Source organism: Meleagris gallopavo, chromosome 1 (assembly GCF_000146605.3).
Source record: "Meleagris gallopavo isolate NT-WF06-2002-E0010 breed Aviagen turkey brand Nicholas breeding stock chromosome 1, Turkey_5.1, whole genome shotgun sequence".
In the NCBI taxonomy this organism is placed as follows: Eukaryota; Metazoa; Chordata; class Aves; order Galliformes; family Phasianidae; genus Meleagris; species Meleagris gallopavo.
Genome location: NC_015011.2, coordinates 52,431,093 through 52,446,176, shown reverse-complemented (window position 1 = coordinate 52,446,176; position 15,084 = coordinate 52,431,093). Strand labels below are relative to the sequence as shown.

General features: G+C 40.4%; 1 protein-coding gene across 1 annotated transcript in view; it reads right to left on the bottom strand.

The window, feature by feature from the left end:
- Nucleotides 1-15,084, bottom strand: part of LOC100539489 (synapsin-3-like) — a 33,817-nt gene that overhangs the window by 18,180 nt on the left and 553 nt on the right. The window contains exons 2-3 of the mRNA XM_031552654.1: nt 12,372-12,429; nt 2,424-2,515 (exon numbers count right to left, since the gene is read on the bottom strand). Coding sequence (XP_031408514.1) covers nt 2,424-2,515; nt 12,372-12,429 — 150 coding nt within the window. The remainder of the gene's footprint in view (nt 1-2,423; nt 2,516-12,371; nt 12,430-15,084) is intronic.

Here is a 15,084-nt window from a genome sequence, read left to right as displayed (position 1 = left end):
ATATATTTTTACTAAATTTAAGCAAGAAAAATAATGCATGCTTCAGTTATGTTGTTTGCAAACTTACTAGTAGTTTCTTGTTTAAAGATACATGGGCTAATAGTTGTGAAGGTCTATATACTTCCAGTTCCTTGTTGTTAATTGACAACAATGATTGTATCTTCTCAACAAAAGAAGATTTATCTTTCTGGTAAAAGAGCCACAGTCCTTTCCTTGTGCAGCTCAAGTCAGTTTGCACAGAGTGTAAGAGAATGACTTAAATCTAAGGTGGCAGAAAGGATCAAGAGATCAGCAAGGAAAGTTTTCCTTTTACCATATGACAGGAAGTTCCCAGTCTATAGAAGGAGTTAGGAGATCTGCTGCAATATGACATAATTTAATATGCTAAGAGTTCAATTAACATTATACAAGACTGGAGAGAAAATCCCAGGAGTTGTTTTATTATTATTATTACTACTTTTATTATAAATAATAATAACAAAAGTGCTTATTGTTTCATTGATTTAAAATCCACTGGCTTGTAATGTACTTACTATTTTTAGACCAATCTGCCACCTCTTGTGCTCCCAGAGGTTACAGCATCAACAGTAGTTTGATGTGTTGAAATGCTATACACATCTCTACACAGGCAGAGGCAAATCCTCCTCTTCCATAGGCACTCAACAGATATAAACACAAGAAGCTGAACTGCTGTCACTCACAAAAAAAATTTACATTTACATATATATAAATATATACTTCATATATAAATAGCGACATGAGGTTAGTTTTTATATATGTGTATTAACCAGGAGCAGAAACATGAACACTGTGCTTCAGACACTCCTGTGAAATAAATTTTGTCTTCAGTTTCAGTTTAATAGCTGATGAACTTTCTACTAGACATATGAATGGCTTTGGGAGGAAAAGCATGGGAAGGAAAATGAAGATGTGATCAACCTAGGAAATGGTTCTTGGGAAGCCTTCCAGCGTTGTAAGCAAGTGAACAGAAGAGTGCATTAGTGCTGTGTACTGTCTGATGGATGCTCCAGTGGTAGGTTCATAGGATGTATGCTGTCTTTAACTGAGAAACAGACATTCATGGACTCAGAGAAAGCAAATGGATATAACAGACCTGACATTTACAGTTTTTAGCAGACGCTCTTGTAACTGTGCCAAAGAAAGAATGGAGACTTGTGGACATTCTAAGAGATGTCAAGGCCTGAAATGAATTCACGGACCACAGTCACAGCTAACTGACAATGACAAGCACTGTTTTGGAAATGTTATCCTGAGAAATGAAACTGAGCTCAGCACTGTCAGAATCACCATTTTTCATAAGCTCTAATAATTCTTTTCAAAAATCTCCCTGCATTATATCTTATATATTTGTGACTCTATTTCTGAACAAAAAGCAAATAAACAAAAGTGTTGATTAAATGTGTGAACATTATTAAATTTCAAGATGTCATATACACCAAAAAGTGTATGTAGAAATGTAGAAAATGTAAATGTAGAAAAAGAAGTAGGGAGGCTAGGAAAATGGATTGGGTCTGGCAATGAGATTTCAATCAAATAAGGAAAAGCTTTTGTGTCAAAAATGAAATATAGAGTTGGAAGATTTAATGACAGAAACTAATACAGATGTAGGCTTGTGAATAATAAAGTGGAAGGTAGTATCAAGGCTCTGTAAACAGCATTTTTCCATCATACGAATATGACTTCCTACGCTGCTCTTTGTATAGTACCAGTAACGAGTCAAAACTGCAGGTACTCTGGTGTCCAAAAGAAAAAAAATAATGCTTTAGGAAAGTGAATTGGACGTATAATTTGGAAAGCATTGGTCAGGAAGAATCTTTGTTTGCAATGACTGCAAATTATGAAGTAATGGTAGCACGGAAAACCATCACCAAATGATAAGGTATTACCTGTGAGATATATATCAGGGTAAGGCTAAAGCATGGGGAATCTAATGCAAAAGAGGTGAGATTTAAGGGGGAAATTGGGAAGAGAAGACATATTCATAGAAGGGCTTTGTGTTTATTGCAAAAACAGTCTACCAGCATCAGGATCTAACACAGGTAGACTAATGAGTGCAAGGCACTGTTTACAGTGAAAGACGGTTGGTAGAACAGGAGACATAAATCAACAGAAATGAAGATTAATCATCTCTCCCTTTATTAGGAGATGTAAGGCTAAAAAGAACCTAAAGATGAGGGATGAAGGATCTGGACTGGAAGCAATGACTAGATGGCATAATGTGCAATTGAGACCTGGTACAAAATCACCAGTATCAAGTCAGACTTTCCATCTCTTTTGGGAAACCTCCAAATCATCATAACCGTTTGTTCTCCTTCAGATACCAGCCAGAGCCTGAGATCATCCTGCTTGCTCTCAGATCTCTCCAGAAAACCCAGTTTTCAAGAAAAGTTTGTACTACTCACCTTACCACCTTAGTTCCATTCCTCATGACCTGCATGTCCACCATGCAGCCACCGGTGACATAAGCAGCCAGGTTCAGCTCAGAGAACTCAGCCTGGAGTAGAGCAAAAGGACAGAGCGTTATTCAAGGGCAGCAAAGACATAAACTTATCAACACCCAATTGTCGTTTTTTTTATTTACTTTTTTTCCCATGAGGCAATGAGAGATCCAATTCCATCTGATTTACCCCAGAGAAGCTGCAGAAATATTTATGAGTCCCACACTTCAGGTGTGCAAGTTTACAGGATTAGGCTTATTGTAGTAATAAATACTGAAGGAATTAAGAATAAGCAAGATGAAAAACGCATACGGGAAAGAATAAAAATAATAATAAAAAGAGGTAAGGTCATTTGAATTCAAATTCCAAGTTTCCACTTGGAAACATTCATTTAGAATTATGTCTGAGTTGGCTGCTGTGCTGCTGGCCAACCATAAACATGATAATAATACAAATGGTTTAAACCTCCTTTAATAGCTAAAAATCCTCATTACGCTGTAGGGATGTGATAAGCAGATGCACCCACATGATGCAATTCACTTATTAAGATTTTACCTCTTAAAATATTGGAAAAGGCAGGTAGGCTGTTAACAGTACTCTCAGTTATTGAAACAGTTTATCTTCTAAAAGAGGTGCAACTTACAAGTCTGGGAAGGTTGGCAAGGAATATTTAAGCTTTGGGGGAGCAAAAGGCAAATGTGCACCAGGTGATTCTGACTGCAGAGGGTGTCAGTGAAAGTTAAGACTTAAATCACGGTGATTAACGGGGTGAGAGGTGTGATGACTTGTGGTGTGGCAGCTGGCTGTGCTCCCACCAGGCAGGAGTGTAGCAAGGCTTGGGGGTTCAAGCCATTTGGAGCAGGAGGAGAATGTTGGGTTTAGCTGCTCTGCACAAGACTTGGGCTCCAAACCCTAAAATTGTCCTTTATGAGCAATTGAATAGATCTCAGACCTGCATAACCTGTTCATTTATTGTCCTCACTGGTGGACCATACAGTATCTTGCTTTCCATCATGATGCAAACACATCCTTATGGATTCAGAATCCTATATCAAACTATTGGGTTTGCCTGCTCAAGCTGATGTCTGCCTGTATGTATAAATAATCAGATTTCAGTTTTCCAGACAGAAATTTGTATTTGTTTGTATTTGTTTTCTTTTCTTTCAACAGATAATTTTCCCCTTCTCAATAATGACTTTCTTTCAGAATTAGCTTTGTGGGGACTGGGCAGCAATTAATCATCTTCTAACCTGTGGCTACTTAATAACAGAGCACTAACGTGGTGTTGCTAATCCTTGTGATTTTATTGAGATCCTTGCAGTATTTAATATTCTTCTGAAATTTCTACTAGTTGGAACTGGGAGATAGTGCCAGGAACAACTTTCACACAGAAGAAAACCCACCAAAAATAATAAAAAAGAAAAAAAAAGCACCATGTTTTGTCCTCATGGAAAAAGCTTGTAGATGGAGAACTGGTGCACCTGCAAAGATTTGTAGGCCAGACGATAAATGAAAAAATCACTTCCAACTTTCATTTTTTATAATCCGTGTAATTTTAAAGCAGTGACTGTAGATTGGTGACCCGATGATGTAATGAAATTTCATGTCTGCGGCCCTGTGTAAACTTTTCAAAGCAACACCCTTGCATGATCTTACATCACTGTAACTCCCAGTTATAACGGAAGGAGGGGGAAAATTCCCGTTGTCAAGAATAAAGTCCTATTTCATGCACACAGGCAAACAGAGGTAGTGGGTTCATGTGACTTGCTGGCCTTCTCTTATGAGGTTGCATGGCCTTTGTTTTAGCTGCAGCTGCATACCACTTAGGTTAGTTGATCTTCAGGGATTATAATGGATCAGAGAGAAGAAAATATGTATTTCCAAAAGTCATCTGCATTTAAAATGTTTGAAAATCTCAATAGATATTGGGATTAGTTCACCTTGAACAAATTCAGGGAGAGGAGATGCCTTCAGTACTATCCGTAATGTCCTCAGGGTGTCTTATGAGAGTGCAGTATAGCACATCTGCTTGCTAGCTTACACGTGGGCTTAGTAAACTGGGGAAAGGAATGGATGTGTTTCCCACCTTTGTGGCTGTGTATGCCTCAGAGTTGCCCCACTTGGGGTGTTACTTTGCACCTTCAGCTTATGCAGCTGAGGGACATCTCATCCAACATGAAAGCCAGCTCTAGAAAGGAAAATTTTGGGCCTGTGTTTTCATGGTTTTTATGCTCTTCTTCCAAAGTGGTTTTGTTCTAAAGAACTTAACATTTGGATTTGCCAGGAGTGAAAATGGGCATCCCTCATTTGATGGCTGGCATATACAGCCAAACTAAGTCAGCCTGACAGGCATTGCTCCGCGGCAGTCAGAACAAACAAAGCCATGCTCAGACACCTGACATCCAAACAGGCTTGAGAACCCTCTGTGCTGGTAAGTACTTCATACCAAACTGCCAGGTCCAATTTCAGGCCTGTTTATGTTAAGAGCCAGAAGAAAAGGAGAAATCCCCTTTGGCAACCATTGTACTGGGCACCCTGGCAAGGATTAAGGAGCAGAGAAAGGGTCTGCAGGGCTCTGAACAACCCCAGCCCCAAAACACTCCAATATGCAACCACAGCTGAGTCCTAACCTTTCCCTGGCATCCACTTCTGTTTTAAACAGACTAAGTTAAGGACCACTGCTGATCTTATGCTTTGTCCCATCTGACATTCTGCTGCTAGACGGCATTTGGAAGAAGGCTGAAAATTTCAGTCAGCAGAAATTGTTTCCTGTTGATTTTCCAATGCTCCCTGTATTTTTAACTTTGTGGGTTTTGTAGTCTGATGACTTCCCCTGGCTGGGATTTTAAGTCTGAGATCATCCCCAGCGTGCTCTTACCTTGCAGACAAAGAAAGCAGCCCATGCAGACAGTGACAGGTAGCTGTGTGCAGAACAGGAGAGTGCAGCTCTCCATTGCCTTGAAGAGTCATTCATGTTAGGACTCATCAAGTATAAGGCAGCAACACATTAGCCAGATGGTGTTTTATACTTGCTTTGCAAATGGTGCCAGTGGCTGCAAAAACATTCAGAGCAAGAGAAAACTACGTGTGACAAACGTGACACAACCTATTTTCTATGATAATGTAATACAGACTGTGGGCCTGGGAGTATATTTGTACCTTTGTGAGGCCCAGATTTGAAAGGACTATTCTATTAAAAATGCCTACTATTTCAAGTATTTGGAATCACAAATCTCTCCACTTCATTTGGACTCAGTCTCAAGCTACTCTCAGTTTCTCTCATTAGTGTTCTCTAGATACTGGAGATCTTTCTGTTGAGATATTTTAGGGTTTCTGTTTGCTGAGAATAAAACAAAGAGGCCATAGATTTTAAAGATTCCTCGATACAAATGTTCAGGCTAGATTTAAAATAGTTTTCACAGAATGGCAGTACATTGGGTTGGAAGGACTTCAAGATATCATACAAACCGTTTCTCCTCCTAATTCTACCTCTGCCATTGTGTGCAGATGCTACAGAAAAGTTCTTCCATGGGCAATGATCCTCTTTAGACAATCTATGCTATAACAATCTTGGAAAGTTTTCCTGAAGTTTAACCTGAATTTCTCTTGATTTCTTAAGCTCACTGCAGAAGTTGAAGACTTACTGCTTGAAGAGTTACCCTTTTATTTATTTATCTATCTATTTATTTATTTTTCGTAGACAGAACCTCATTCCTGTAAGATTTTCTTGTAGGTGATGTTTAGCAACACAGTGGTAAATGTTGCTGTCACTGGATTCGTCTCTGTTGGGACCACAATGTTTTTGGATTGTGACATCTCAAGTTTGCCATGGTGTTTTAACTGAGACCTGATCATTGCCTTACAGAAGTGGCTCGTGTTCTTATGTTCCAGCATGGTGTTAGACCCCAGCTTTCTGCAAGGGAGCAGTGGTCTTCTGGGAGGCCGCTCTGCTCCATGACTGATCCCTGGTTTCCCAGTCTCCTTAGGCTCTTGACCACCCACTGATGGTGGTCCACCTCTGAATAGGCCTGGGAAGGCTGGTTTCCTTGGTCCTATCCCTGTGTCAGTGAAACAAGATGCTCAGCATGCACACTCAAGCTGTGTGCCCGAGCTCCTTTTCTCCTACGCTATTCCTGCTGTGTGCACATACACGCTTCAGATCTGAGTCTTGATCTTGCTGTATCCTTTCCAATGGACTTCCTGTTCCCAGCCTGTTGTCACTGGATGTCTGCAGCTCTGGGAATGAACTGACAAGGAGAGTCGATTAATGTGGTATTAATTAAATACTAGGCAGGATCACAAGGGAGACAGTCTGAGCATGATGACTGCTGTTGTTCCATACTTTTTGTTCCCTCTACAGCCAGCTCTCCACCTGGAAATCACCATCCATCTCCCCAGATATTCTTGACCAGTCTATTTGAGACTGTCTGTCTCATACCTCAAACAACTGTGCTACAAAGCCTCTGACCAAAGCTCTCTGCTTTCCTAGGCTTGCTCCTGAACCTCCTCAGCAGTTATCATTATGGATGTATTTTTGTTCCCCTGCCCTGTGACATGAAATGCAGTCAGAGTAACAGGCTAGTTTGTGTCATGACTTGGGCACTTGGGATGAGGAATTACTAATGTCTAATCGAATCACATACATTCCTTAGTGGATTTTATGCTTCATTTTTTTGGTGGACCTTCCAGTATGTATAAGGAAAGACAGATTTTGGCAGACGCCAGACTGCATTCCAGTAACAGCACATTTCACTACAACCATTACAAGCATTTCACGGGGGAGGTAAGCAGTCCCTAATCCCTACACAGGCAGAAAAGCGAACAGATCATCTGGATGTGAGTGAGGGGAGGAGGAGGGGCTAGGGCAGTACATACTTGGTGCATGCATGCATGCAGAATTGGAGATTAGTCACCACTTCATTCTCTTTGCTGAGACACTATCCCTTGGGGTGGACCCTGCCCCCAGTATTGGGACTGTTACCTGGGAGAAAAGGATGGAGAGGTTCAACAGAGAGGGGACACACATTCCTTTGGAGCTCTAAGGGGAACTGCTCCTGGCAAGGTGCAAATTCAGGATGTGTGCTCCTAACCTACAGATAGTGGTGAAGATCCTCATGCCTTGATCTGCATGAGTGCTGTTTGGAGCATTCACCCTGATGGCATTTGGAACCGCCTCTTAAATTTTCTTTTCAGAAATCATGTGACTGCTTGAAAATTGGAGTTCTAGTTAGTAAAAACACATTTCTAAACCTTCTGATCCCAGCATATAGATCAAATGCATGAACTCCGTAAGCCTCCAAAAACAATTGGAAAATGAAAAAAAAAACAACCCTTGAAGATTCTACTTAATGATTTCAAGTCATCTTCCTATTTTTCCAATTCCCTTTATTCGCAGTTTATGAATGCTTGTATGTGGCAAAGTTATGAGAACTGCTATTACTGTTCTTGAACAGCTTTCTGGCTTTCAGTTGGAAAAAATAAACCAAACCAAAACAACCCAACCCACAACTTTAAATATGTAATGAATAAAAATTATACAGTTGTTTGATGAGAGACTAATTCACACTGTCACACGTGGTCCTATCAAACTCTATCTTTTGAAAGGACCACTTCAAGCCACACATGAAAACATTGTTTTAGGATGAGAGGTACAATGGAAATAGAAGACATGATCTGTATTGCAATTATCTTCTGTATGAGCCAAGTACAACTTTTTCCTGACAATGTTGCCAATGAAGTCATAATCTATACCACAATACTTTTCCAGAAGCATGTACATAGGAGTTCACTGAATAATCATTCCCTGAAAATAAACCAGGCAGTGGGAACAAGTGAATGAGCTGTGCAAGAAGAATGCATGTCAGACAGAGAGACGGACCCACCTCGTCACAGCAGGAAATGGTGGGAAGAAGACGGGTGGACAGACAACAGAAATCAAAATTTAGATAAGACTTTTGGCCTCATCAGAGACAATCTGTTAGCTAATTCCAGGAAAGACTTTTTCTGAATGCATTGAAATGCCTTTAGCAAATATCTAAAGGAAAGCTACTCAGACTGGGAGAAGTGCTGCTTGCTGTTGCCAGTTAGGTCTGTGCTCTCCTCTTTTCCTCACGTACTTTCTTCAGTCAGTGCAGGACACAGGGTCAAAGACGACCACCAGACCCACAGGGTTCAAGCCCTTTCTTTTGTCAGTACTGTATCACAAAACCCTTTCTTAAACTGGTGCATTTATTAAAACGAGTCATGTCTCCTTTAGCATCTGTCCATTTTGTCAGGATAAACAAGCTCAACTCTTTCTGTTTGCTGTCGTGAGTCAGGTCTCCACAATCATCCCTGTGCACATCTCCTACTCTGCACATATCCTGTTCGTGGGCACCTGTATCCTAGATGTGGGATGTGACCACTGCCCTGCCTACAGTATCATGGTTTGGCCGATGGAGCTGTAGTTGTCCAGGCCTCAGCTCGAACTCTCCTCCCATCTTCTGCTGGTGACACACAGCCATACAGTATCCTCTTTGCAAATGGAGCAAGGATAACCCACAAGGAGATCACCAACCCAGGACATTTTATGATCCATATGGGAAATCCAAGGGTCATATGAATGCACAGTTTGGTTTTCACTGGGACAAGGCAGAGAAGGTGGTGGAAGAGGTGCTAAATTAGTACCAGTTGTCTTCAGTGATGGAAAATGAAAGAGTGTAAGGCCTACAGTACAATTCCTTCTCCTCCTGAGTAGACTGTATTTCCTAATGCCTCATGTCCCCTGGCTAGTGAAGGAGAAAGATGGCCTGAGAAGATAAACGCAAAATTAATTTCAAGAGAGACTAAAAGCAGCGTTGTCAACTCCTGTGGCATTTATATTTCTTCTTAATGCTGAACTTAACCATATATCTATTTTATATAATCAAACCTTTCATTTCTAAAAAAAATTCACTAGCTGTTCTATTTCGAGAGGGAAAGAGCTGCAGATGTATACCCTGCAGTTCCCAAAGCCAGAAATCATAAGGCAAGTAAAAGCAACAGCATGGATCAAAATTTAATGATCTTATTTTAAGAATAAACTAGGAATAGTATTTTTAGACTCAGCTATACTGAGTAAGCTTAAACTCATACTGAGTAAGACTTAAGCCATCAGGATTTAAATGGGAGTAGGTCAAAGAGATTTTCACTTATCGATCAGTGTTATGTTCAGTTTCAGGAATGATTACTGGTGCTACAAAAGGATGTGTAGTGAAAAAAATACCCAAATAATGGCAACTTAATGGAAACTGCCTCCAAAGTAAATGGGGCCCGAATTCAAGACAGCATTTACACAGAAGTTTTACCTTGTGCAAACTTATGTTTTGTGCAGAAATCAAATTAAGTGTTTCTCTGAGTGGAAATATTTTGTTTATAAATACATCATACTTGCCTTGCTGAATGGTCTCCTAAATGGACTTAAACCAAATTAACTTCTCTGTTTGGGGAAAAAATCTTGCAGGAATATACTGGAGATTTATTGATAGGCTAAAGAGAGAAAGCTGCAGAGCTTCTATACTTCTATCTGTGGATTAGCATCAAAGACATGACTTAGCAATGTCAATCAGTCTTCTTTGTGCCAGCACTAGTTTTACTTGAAAATACTTAACTGTTACCACCCTCAGACTCCATCTGATAGTTTATAATAAAAGTCATGCATGCACACTGCTTCTCTGAGGCCCAAGACTAAAACCCCCTGTACAACCAATGGCATTTGATTCCTCTTTCACTTAATGGATTGGCTTCCTATGCTTCATTTTCTCCTGCATCCTTCCAGGACTGTGGTTGCTTCCCAGCACCCCAGCACTCAGCTTGACATATCTGAAAATGAAGTTGTGTCCCTGAGTTACAGTTAGGGATGGGTGACAACAAATTCTGCAGCCTCTAAGGCAAATTAATAAATACATTTTGGACATCATGATGAAGATTAGAAGAGAAGAAGAAAAGATGGGAAAAAAGTCAGCCCTCACATTCATTTCAATTGAACAAAAGAAGAAAGTAGAAGCTACACGTATACATTGGTTGCAGTGTCCCTGACAGCTCCTTCTCCGAGCAGCAACCAGGTGTGCCCATAGAGTCTACTGTCTCTTTTTAATGGTAATGGTTAGTGGTTAGCTGAAGACCAAGGGCCTGGAGGTGGCACTGAGGTCATTCAGTTCATTTCTTCAGTAAACAAAGAGAAAATCCTCTTCAAGAGTCCATAAAACCTATTTTCATACAAGCCGAGTCTTACAGAAGTAGCTCCCTAAGCAGCTGGATGGTATTTAACAGTTTCTTCCCTGTGGGTTATCCAGTATTTTATAGGAACTGAACCTCTGCTGAAGAAACTTGTTGAAACTTAATATTTTAAAACTTCTGTCTGTTTCTCAAATTCAGCTGAAATCAGCCAATGTCTTCCACAGTTTTGGGTGTGGGGGACAGACAGCGAGACAGCATGATCACATATGTCTTGCATTCCTCGAACAACAGCCAAGGAGGAGAGGCAGTTCAGAGAGCTGGTAGGGGAGCTTAATCAGATTAGATAACTGACTTCCCACTGCTGAGAGGGAGGCTGTGCAGTTTTCAGTACTCCTACTCCATTATAAATAAGTGATGTTTTTACTTAAAAAATATTCCTATTTTCCTTCTCTGCTTCCCCTGCGCCCCAACCTTCCGAAATGGCTCACTAAGAAAGAAGATGGAATAGAGATGGAGGTGGAAAAGGAAAGCAGCAAGACAGATTCTTTCTTCAGTTTAAACCAAATACTGAGCATTCTAGAAGAATACAGCAAAATATTAGTTCTGTCAGAAAAAAATAGGGTAGTTCTTTTTTCCCAATATGATCTTTTTTCAAGACTACTGAACATGTGAATATTTCCTTTCATGTTTTTCTGTTATTCAAACTGTTCTGTTACTTAGCTTTTCAAATCAAAAGAATTTCTTCCTATAAAGTACAAAAAATTCTCCTAAGACAAACTATATTTCTGGTTGAAGCAAGAACAAATGAAAAGAGGAAAATTAAGCATTCGTATATCACAGCTGCAAAAGATGACCTGCTAACCTTTCTGTCCTAGGTACAGATTTTGATCAGACTGTGCGTCCACATACACAGCCTTAGGCAACTGGACAATATCTCTTTGAAAAGAGAAGGAACAACTTGTCAGGGATACTGGATCTTGAGAAAGTCTTCAAAACCACTTCATGAGTATTTTTGTGTAAACACATGCAGATCCACATATATGACACAGAATCACCAGATTTATAAAGACAGAAAATACCAGATCAAACATTCACCAGCTTTCTTTACCCATCCAAGTAGTTTTACAGCCCTAAAGTCAAAAAAAGCAAACACACGCTTTCTTCACAATCACATACTCAGTTCTACATCTCTCTTATTATGCCTGCCTTCAAATTAAGCACCTGCAGATGGTTATTAACAATCATTTCTGCTGTGACAATCACACTCAGCACATCGGTCAATGCTGAGAAGATTTTTCTGTGTGCAGTTATTTTGCATATGGAAACCAAAACTTTTAGACTTAAATCAGAATAAGTTGGAAGACTTCAATAACACACATGTGGAATATAACATCACTAAGATGCACTTCTGTGTAGTGGCTTTTCACTTTTACAGACACACGTATGGAACTGTGAGGTCGTCTTCCGATGGAAGAAATGATAATTCTACCACCAAAATGGAAAACTTAATTTTAAGTTGAATTAGTGACTGATTCTGCAAAGACAGAGAGAGAAGATAGGATATTTTCAGTTAGGCCATACATCATCGACTAAAATGGACAAGTGTTAAAACTTGTCCCCACATCCTTTCTTCTCTTGGAGAAAATCCACAGACTATCTGTTGTTGACACCTCAGCTCTGCCCATGCACATTTCTTACAGGTAAGTTGTCACTGACCTGCTCCACACGGATATCAAATTCTCCATTCACCTTCTTCCCCTGGAAATACTTGGCCCTGCAGAAGAAATGAGAGATATGGGCATGGTTAAAGAGACTTTATGTCTCACTGCATACTATTTTGCTTCAGCAGTTCCATTTTTGCTGAAGAATTTTTATGTGGGTCATGGCACGTTTTCCTAATTCCCATCTTCTTCAGCCTTCTGTTCTCCAGGAGAAACCTGGAGATGAAAGCCAGATGAAAACCACATTGGAAAGTTCCTTCAAGGCTTGTGACTTTTTCATTTTATTTTCAAACTGAAAACCACATGTTCTCCTAATGTTTTCCAGAGCAACAGTGCTAATCAATGATTCCTCACTAACCTCATTTAATACCTGATCTCTATTCTGTAAAAGAAGGAGAACAAAGCAAGGCATGGCATCAAACTATTTTGTAAAGCTTTCTCTCTTGCTCACTCAGTGAAGAGCTGCTTTCCCACTGCCTATCTTTCTACTACTAATTTAGAGAAACTGTATACTCATCTATAGTGTCTTGAATGTAGGATCTCCTGACCTGAGAAATGGTGTTTTCCAGCTGAACAGTGCAAGAAGGAACATTTCTTCGTGCCTTCCATCACTTCTCCTAGCTGCCTATGCAAGATAGACCACAGAACACTTTCAGAGAGGAAAAAGCTGACATTTGCACTGGCATAGGAAAAAGGCAGATAATTTTAGTCTTTTTATTGTATACAACGCTTGTTATGTTAATCAGTCAGCAGGGAGATTGCCAATAGAATTTCCTCTGTGGATATTTGCTGGGCACTGGCATAGGTTGTCCAGAGAAGTGGTGGATGCCCCTTCCTTGGACACAGCCAAGGTCAGGCTGGAGGGGCTCTGAGCACCTTGATCTACCTGTAGATGTTTCTGTTCATTGCAGAGGATTTAGACTAGATGACCTTTAAGAGTCCATTTCAACCCAAACGATTCTATGATTCTATTTCTCCCCAGTTCTTCTCCTCATAAAACAAGCTTCACATAAGAAAGCATGAACATAGATCATTTTCTCAGACCCCCCAAAATTTCAGGAAGATCATGTAGGTTCCAAAAAGCTCTTCTGTTTGAAAAGTGCTGAAAACACAGTTAAGCCCTGCAAGATTTGTTTCCAGAGACAAAGTAACTCTCTGAGTTCTGTTTCCAATTGGCAAAGACAGGGCAGAATAAAAAAGTAAAGGAAAATGAAGGGAAGCCGGCTTTACTCCCTATTTTATAGTATTAGCAAAATAAGAAGCTGGCTCACATTTTTACTATGTGTCTATTTGTTCCAATAAAAAAGGAGAGAGAGTAGGGAGGTAATTTTCCTCATGGCTGAAATGCACCAGTTCTGAACTGAATTCTCCCCTCCTCCGTCAATGAGAAATGTAAAGATGCTTTGTTCTGTGGTTCTGGCTCAAAACCAAATCAACTTTTTGTTTTATTAGGAAAAGATATATAAAAAAAGAAGTTTTCCATGTGGTTATAACGAGGGCATCTGAGGGCTGTACCATGCTTCCCTTTGCAGACAGTCTATCCATCAGCATGGTCCTAATAAGACCTCTGTGTGGACAAGTACAGGGACGGTGTAACAGCCAGGTGGCTCAGTGTGGTTCAAACAATCCCTGTCTAGTATAACTAGCAGAGTTCTGGCCACTTCTTACCTTCTTTTGAGTCTATGCATTGCATGAAAAACAGCAACTCACCAGACAAGTTGAGACATCACACCTCTAACAATAAACAGGAATGCTAACTGCACTCAATAATTCCATCGTATTTCTAGAGGTATGGCAGGGTCTGGCAACATTCCTAGCTCCTAAGTACAGGGGATATTGCTAGAACCAGCGACTTCTGAAAAACTGGAATAAGATTTAAGCGGGCCCACAGGAACTGGTCTGAAATTTGAGGCATGCTATTCACTGGTACAAGCCTGTCTTATTCCCAGAACGCTCATAACATATGCTCCTTACCCACATTTATGAGACACACTTCCTCCCTCTATAGCCTCTCCACTATGCTGACCAGCTGGTTGCAGACTTCTTGGTGCTGCTTTGCTTCAACTTGTAATGAAGTGTGATTAGCTGTGGTCTTTAGCTCGACACAGATGGAGCAAAGAGACTTCCACTCCCAGAAATTACCCTTCTCGCAGTGAAAAGCCTTTTCTCTTGTGGTGAGGTATTGGAACAGGCTTCCCAGGGAGGTGGTGGAGTCACCATCCCCGGAGGCATTCCAGAACCATGCGGATGTAGCCTGAGTGCCATGGTTAGTGGGCATGGTGGGGATGTGCTGGCGGTTGGAGTAGATGATCTTAGTGGTCTTTTCCAACCTTAATTCTGTTATTCTGTTAACAGTGGCTCAGCTCATGGATACAGAGAGGGCACAGACAGCACCAGGATTTCTTGGAGTAGGACAAAGCACACAGTTAGACACCATGTGACCTCTTTCTTATCCCTCCTTCGATGCAGTTTGTGTCATTCTGTGTCTCAGGCAAGTATCTGTTACCAGAACAATATATCACTTTCTTTCAAAGACAGCTTTCAAGAGGGCTAACTTGTTCTGAGTGTCTCTGTAGACTACAGGTGCAGATCAATTTGCAGCCAAATAGTTAGGTCAGGCCACCATTTTGACACAGTCCAGGGTAAGAATGAAACTTTTCTTTCTGAAAACATTTCTGAAATGGATGGAGTGATGTTTTCAATTTCCT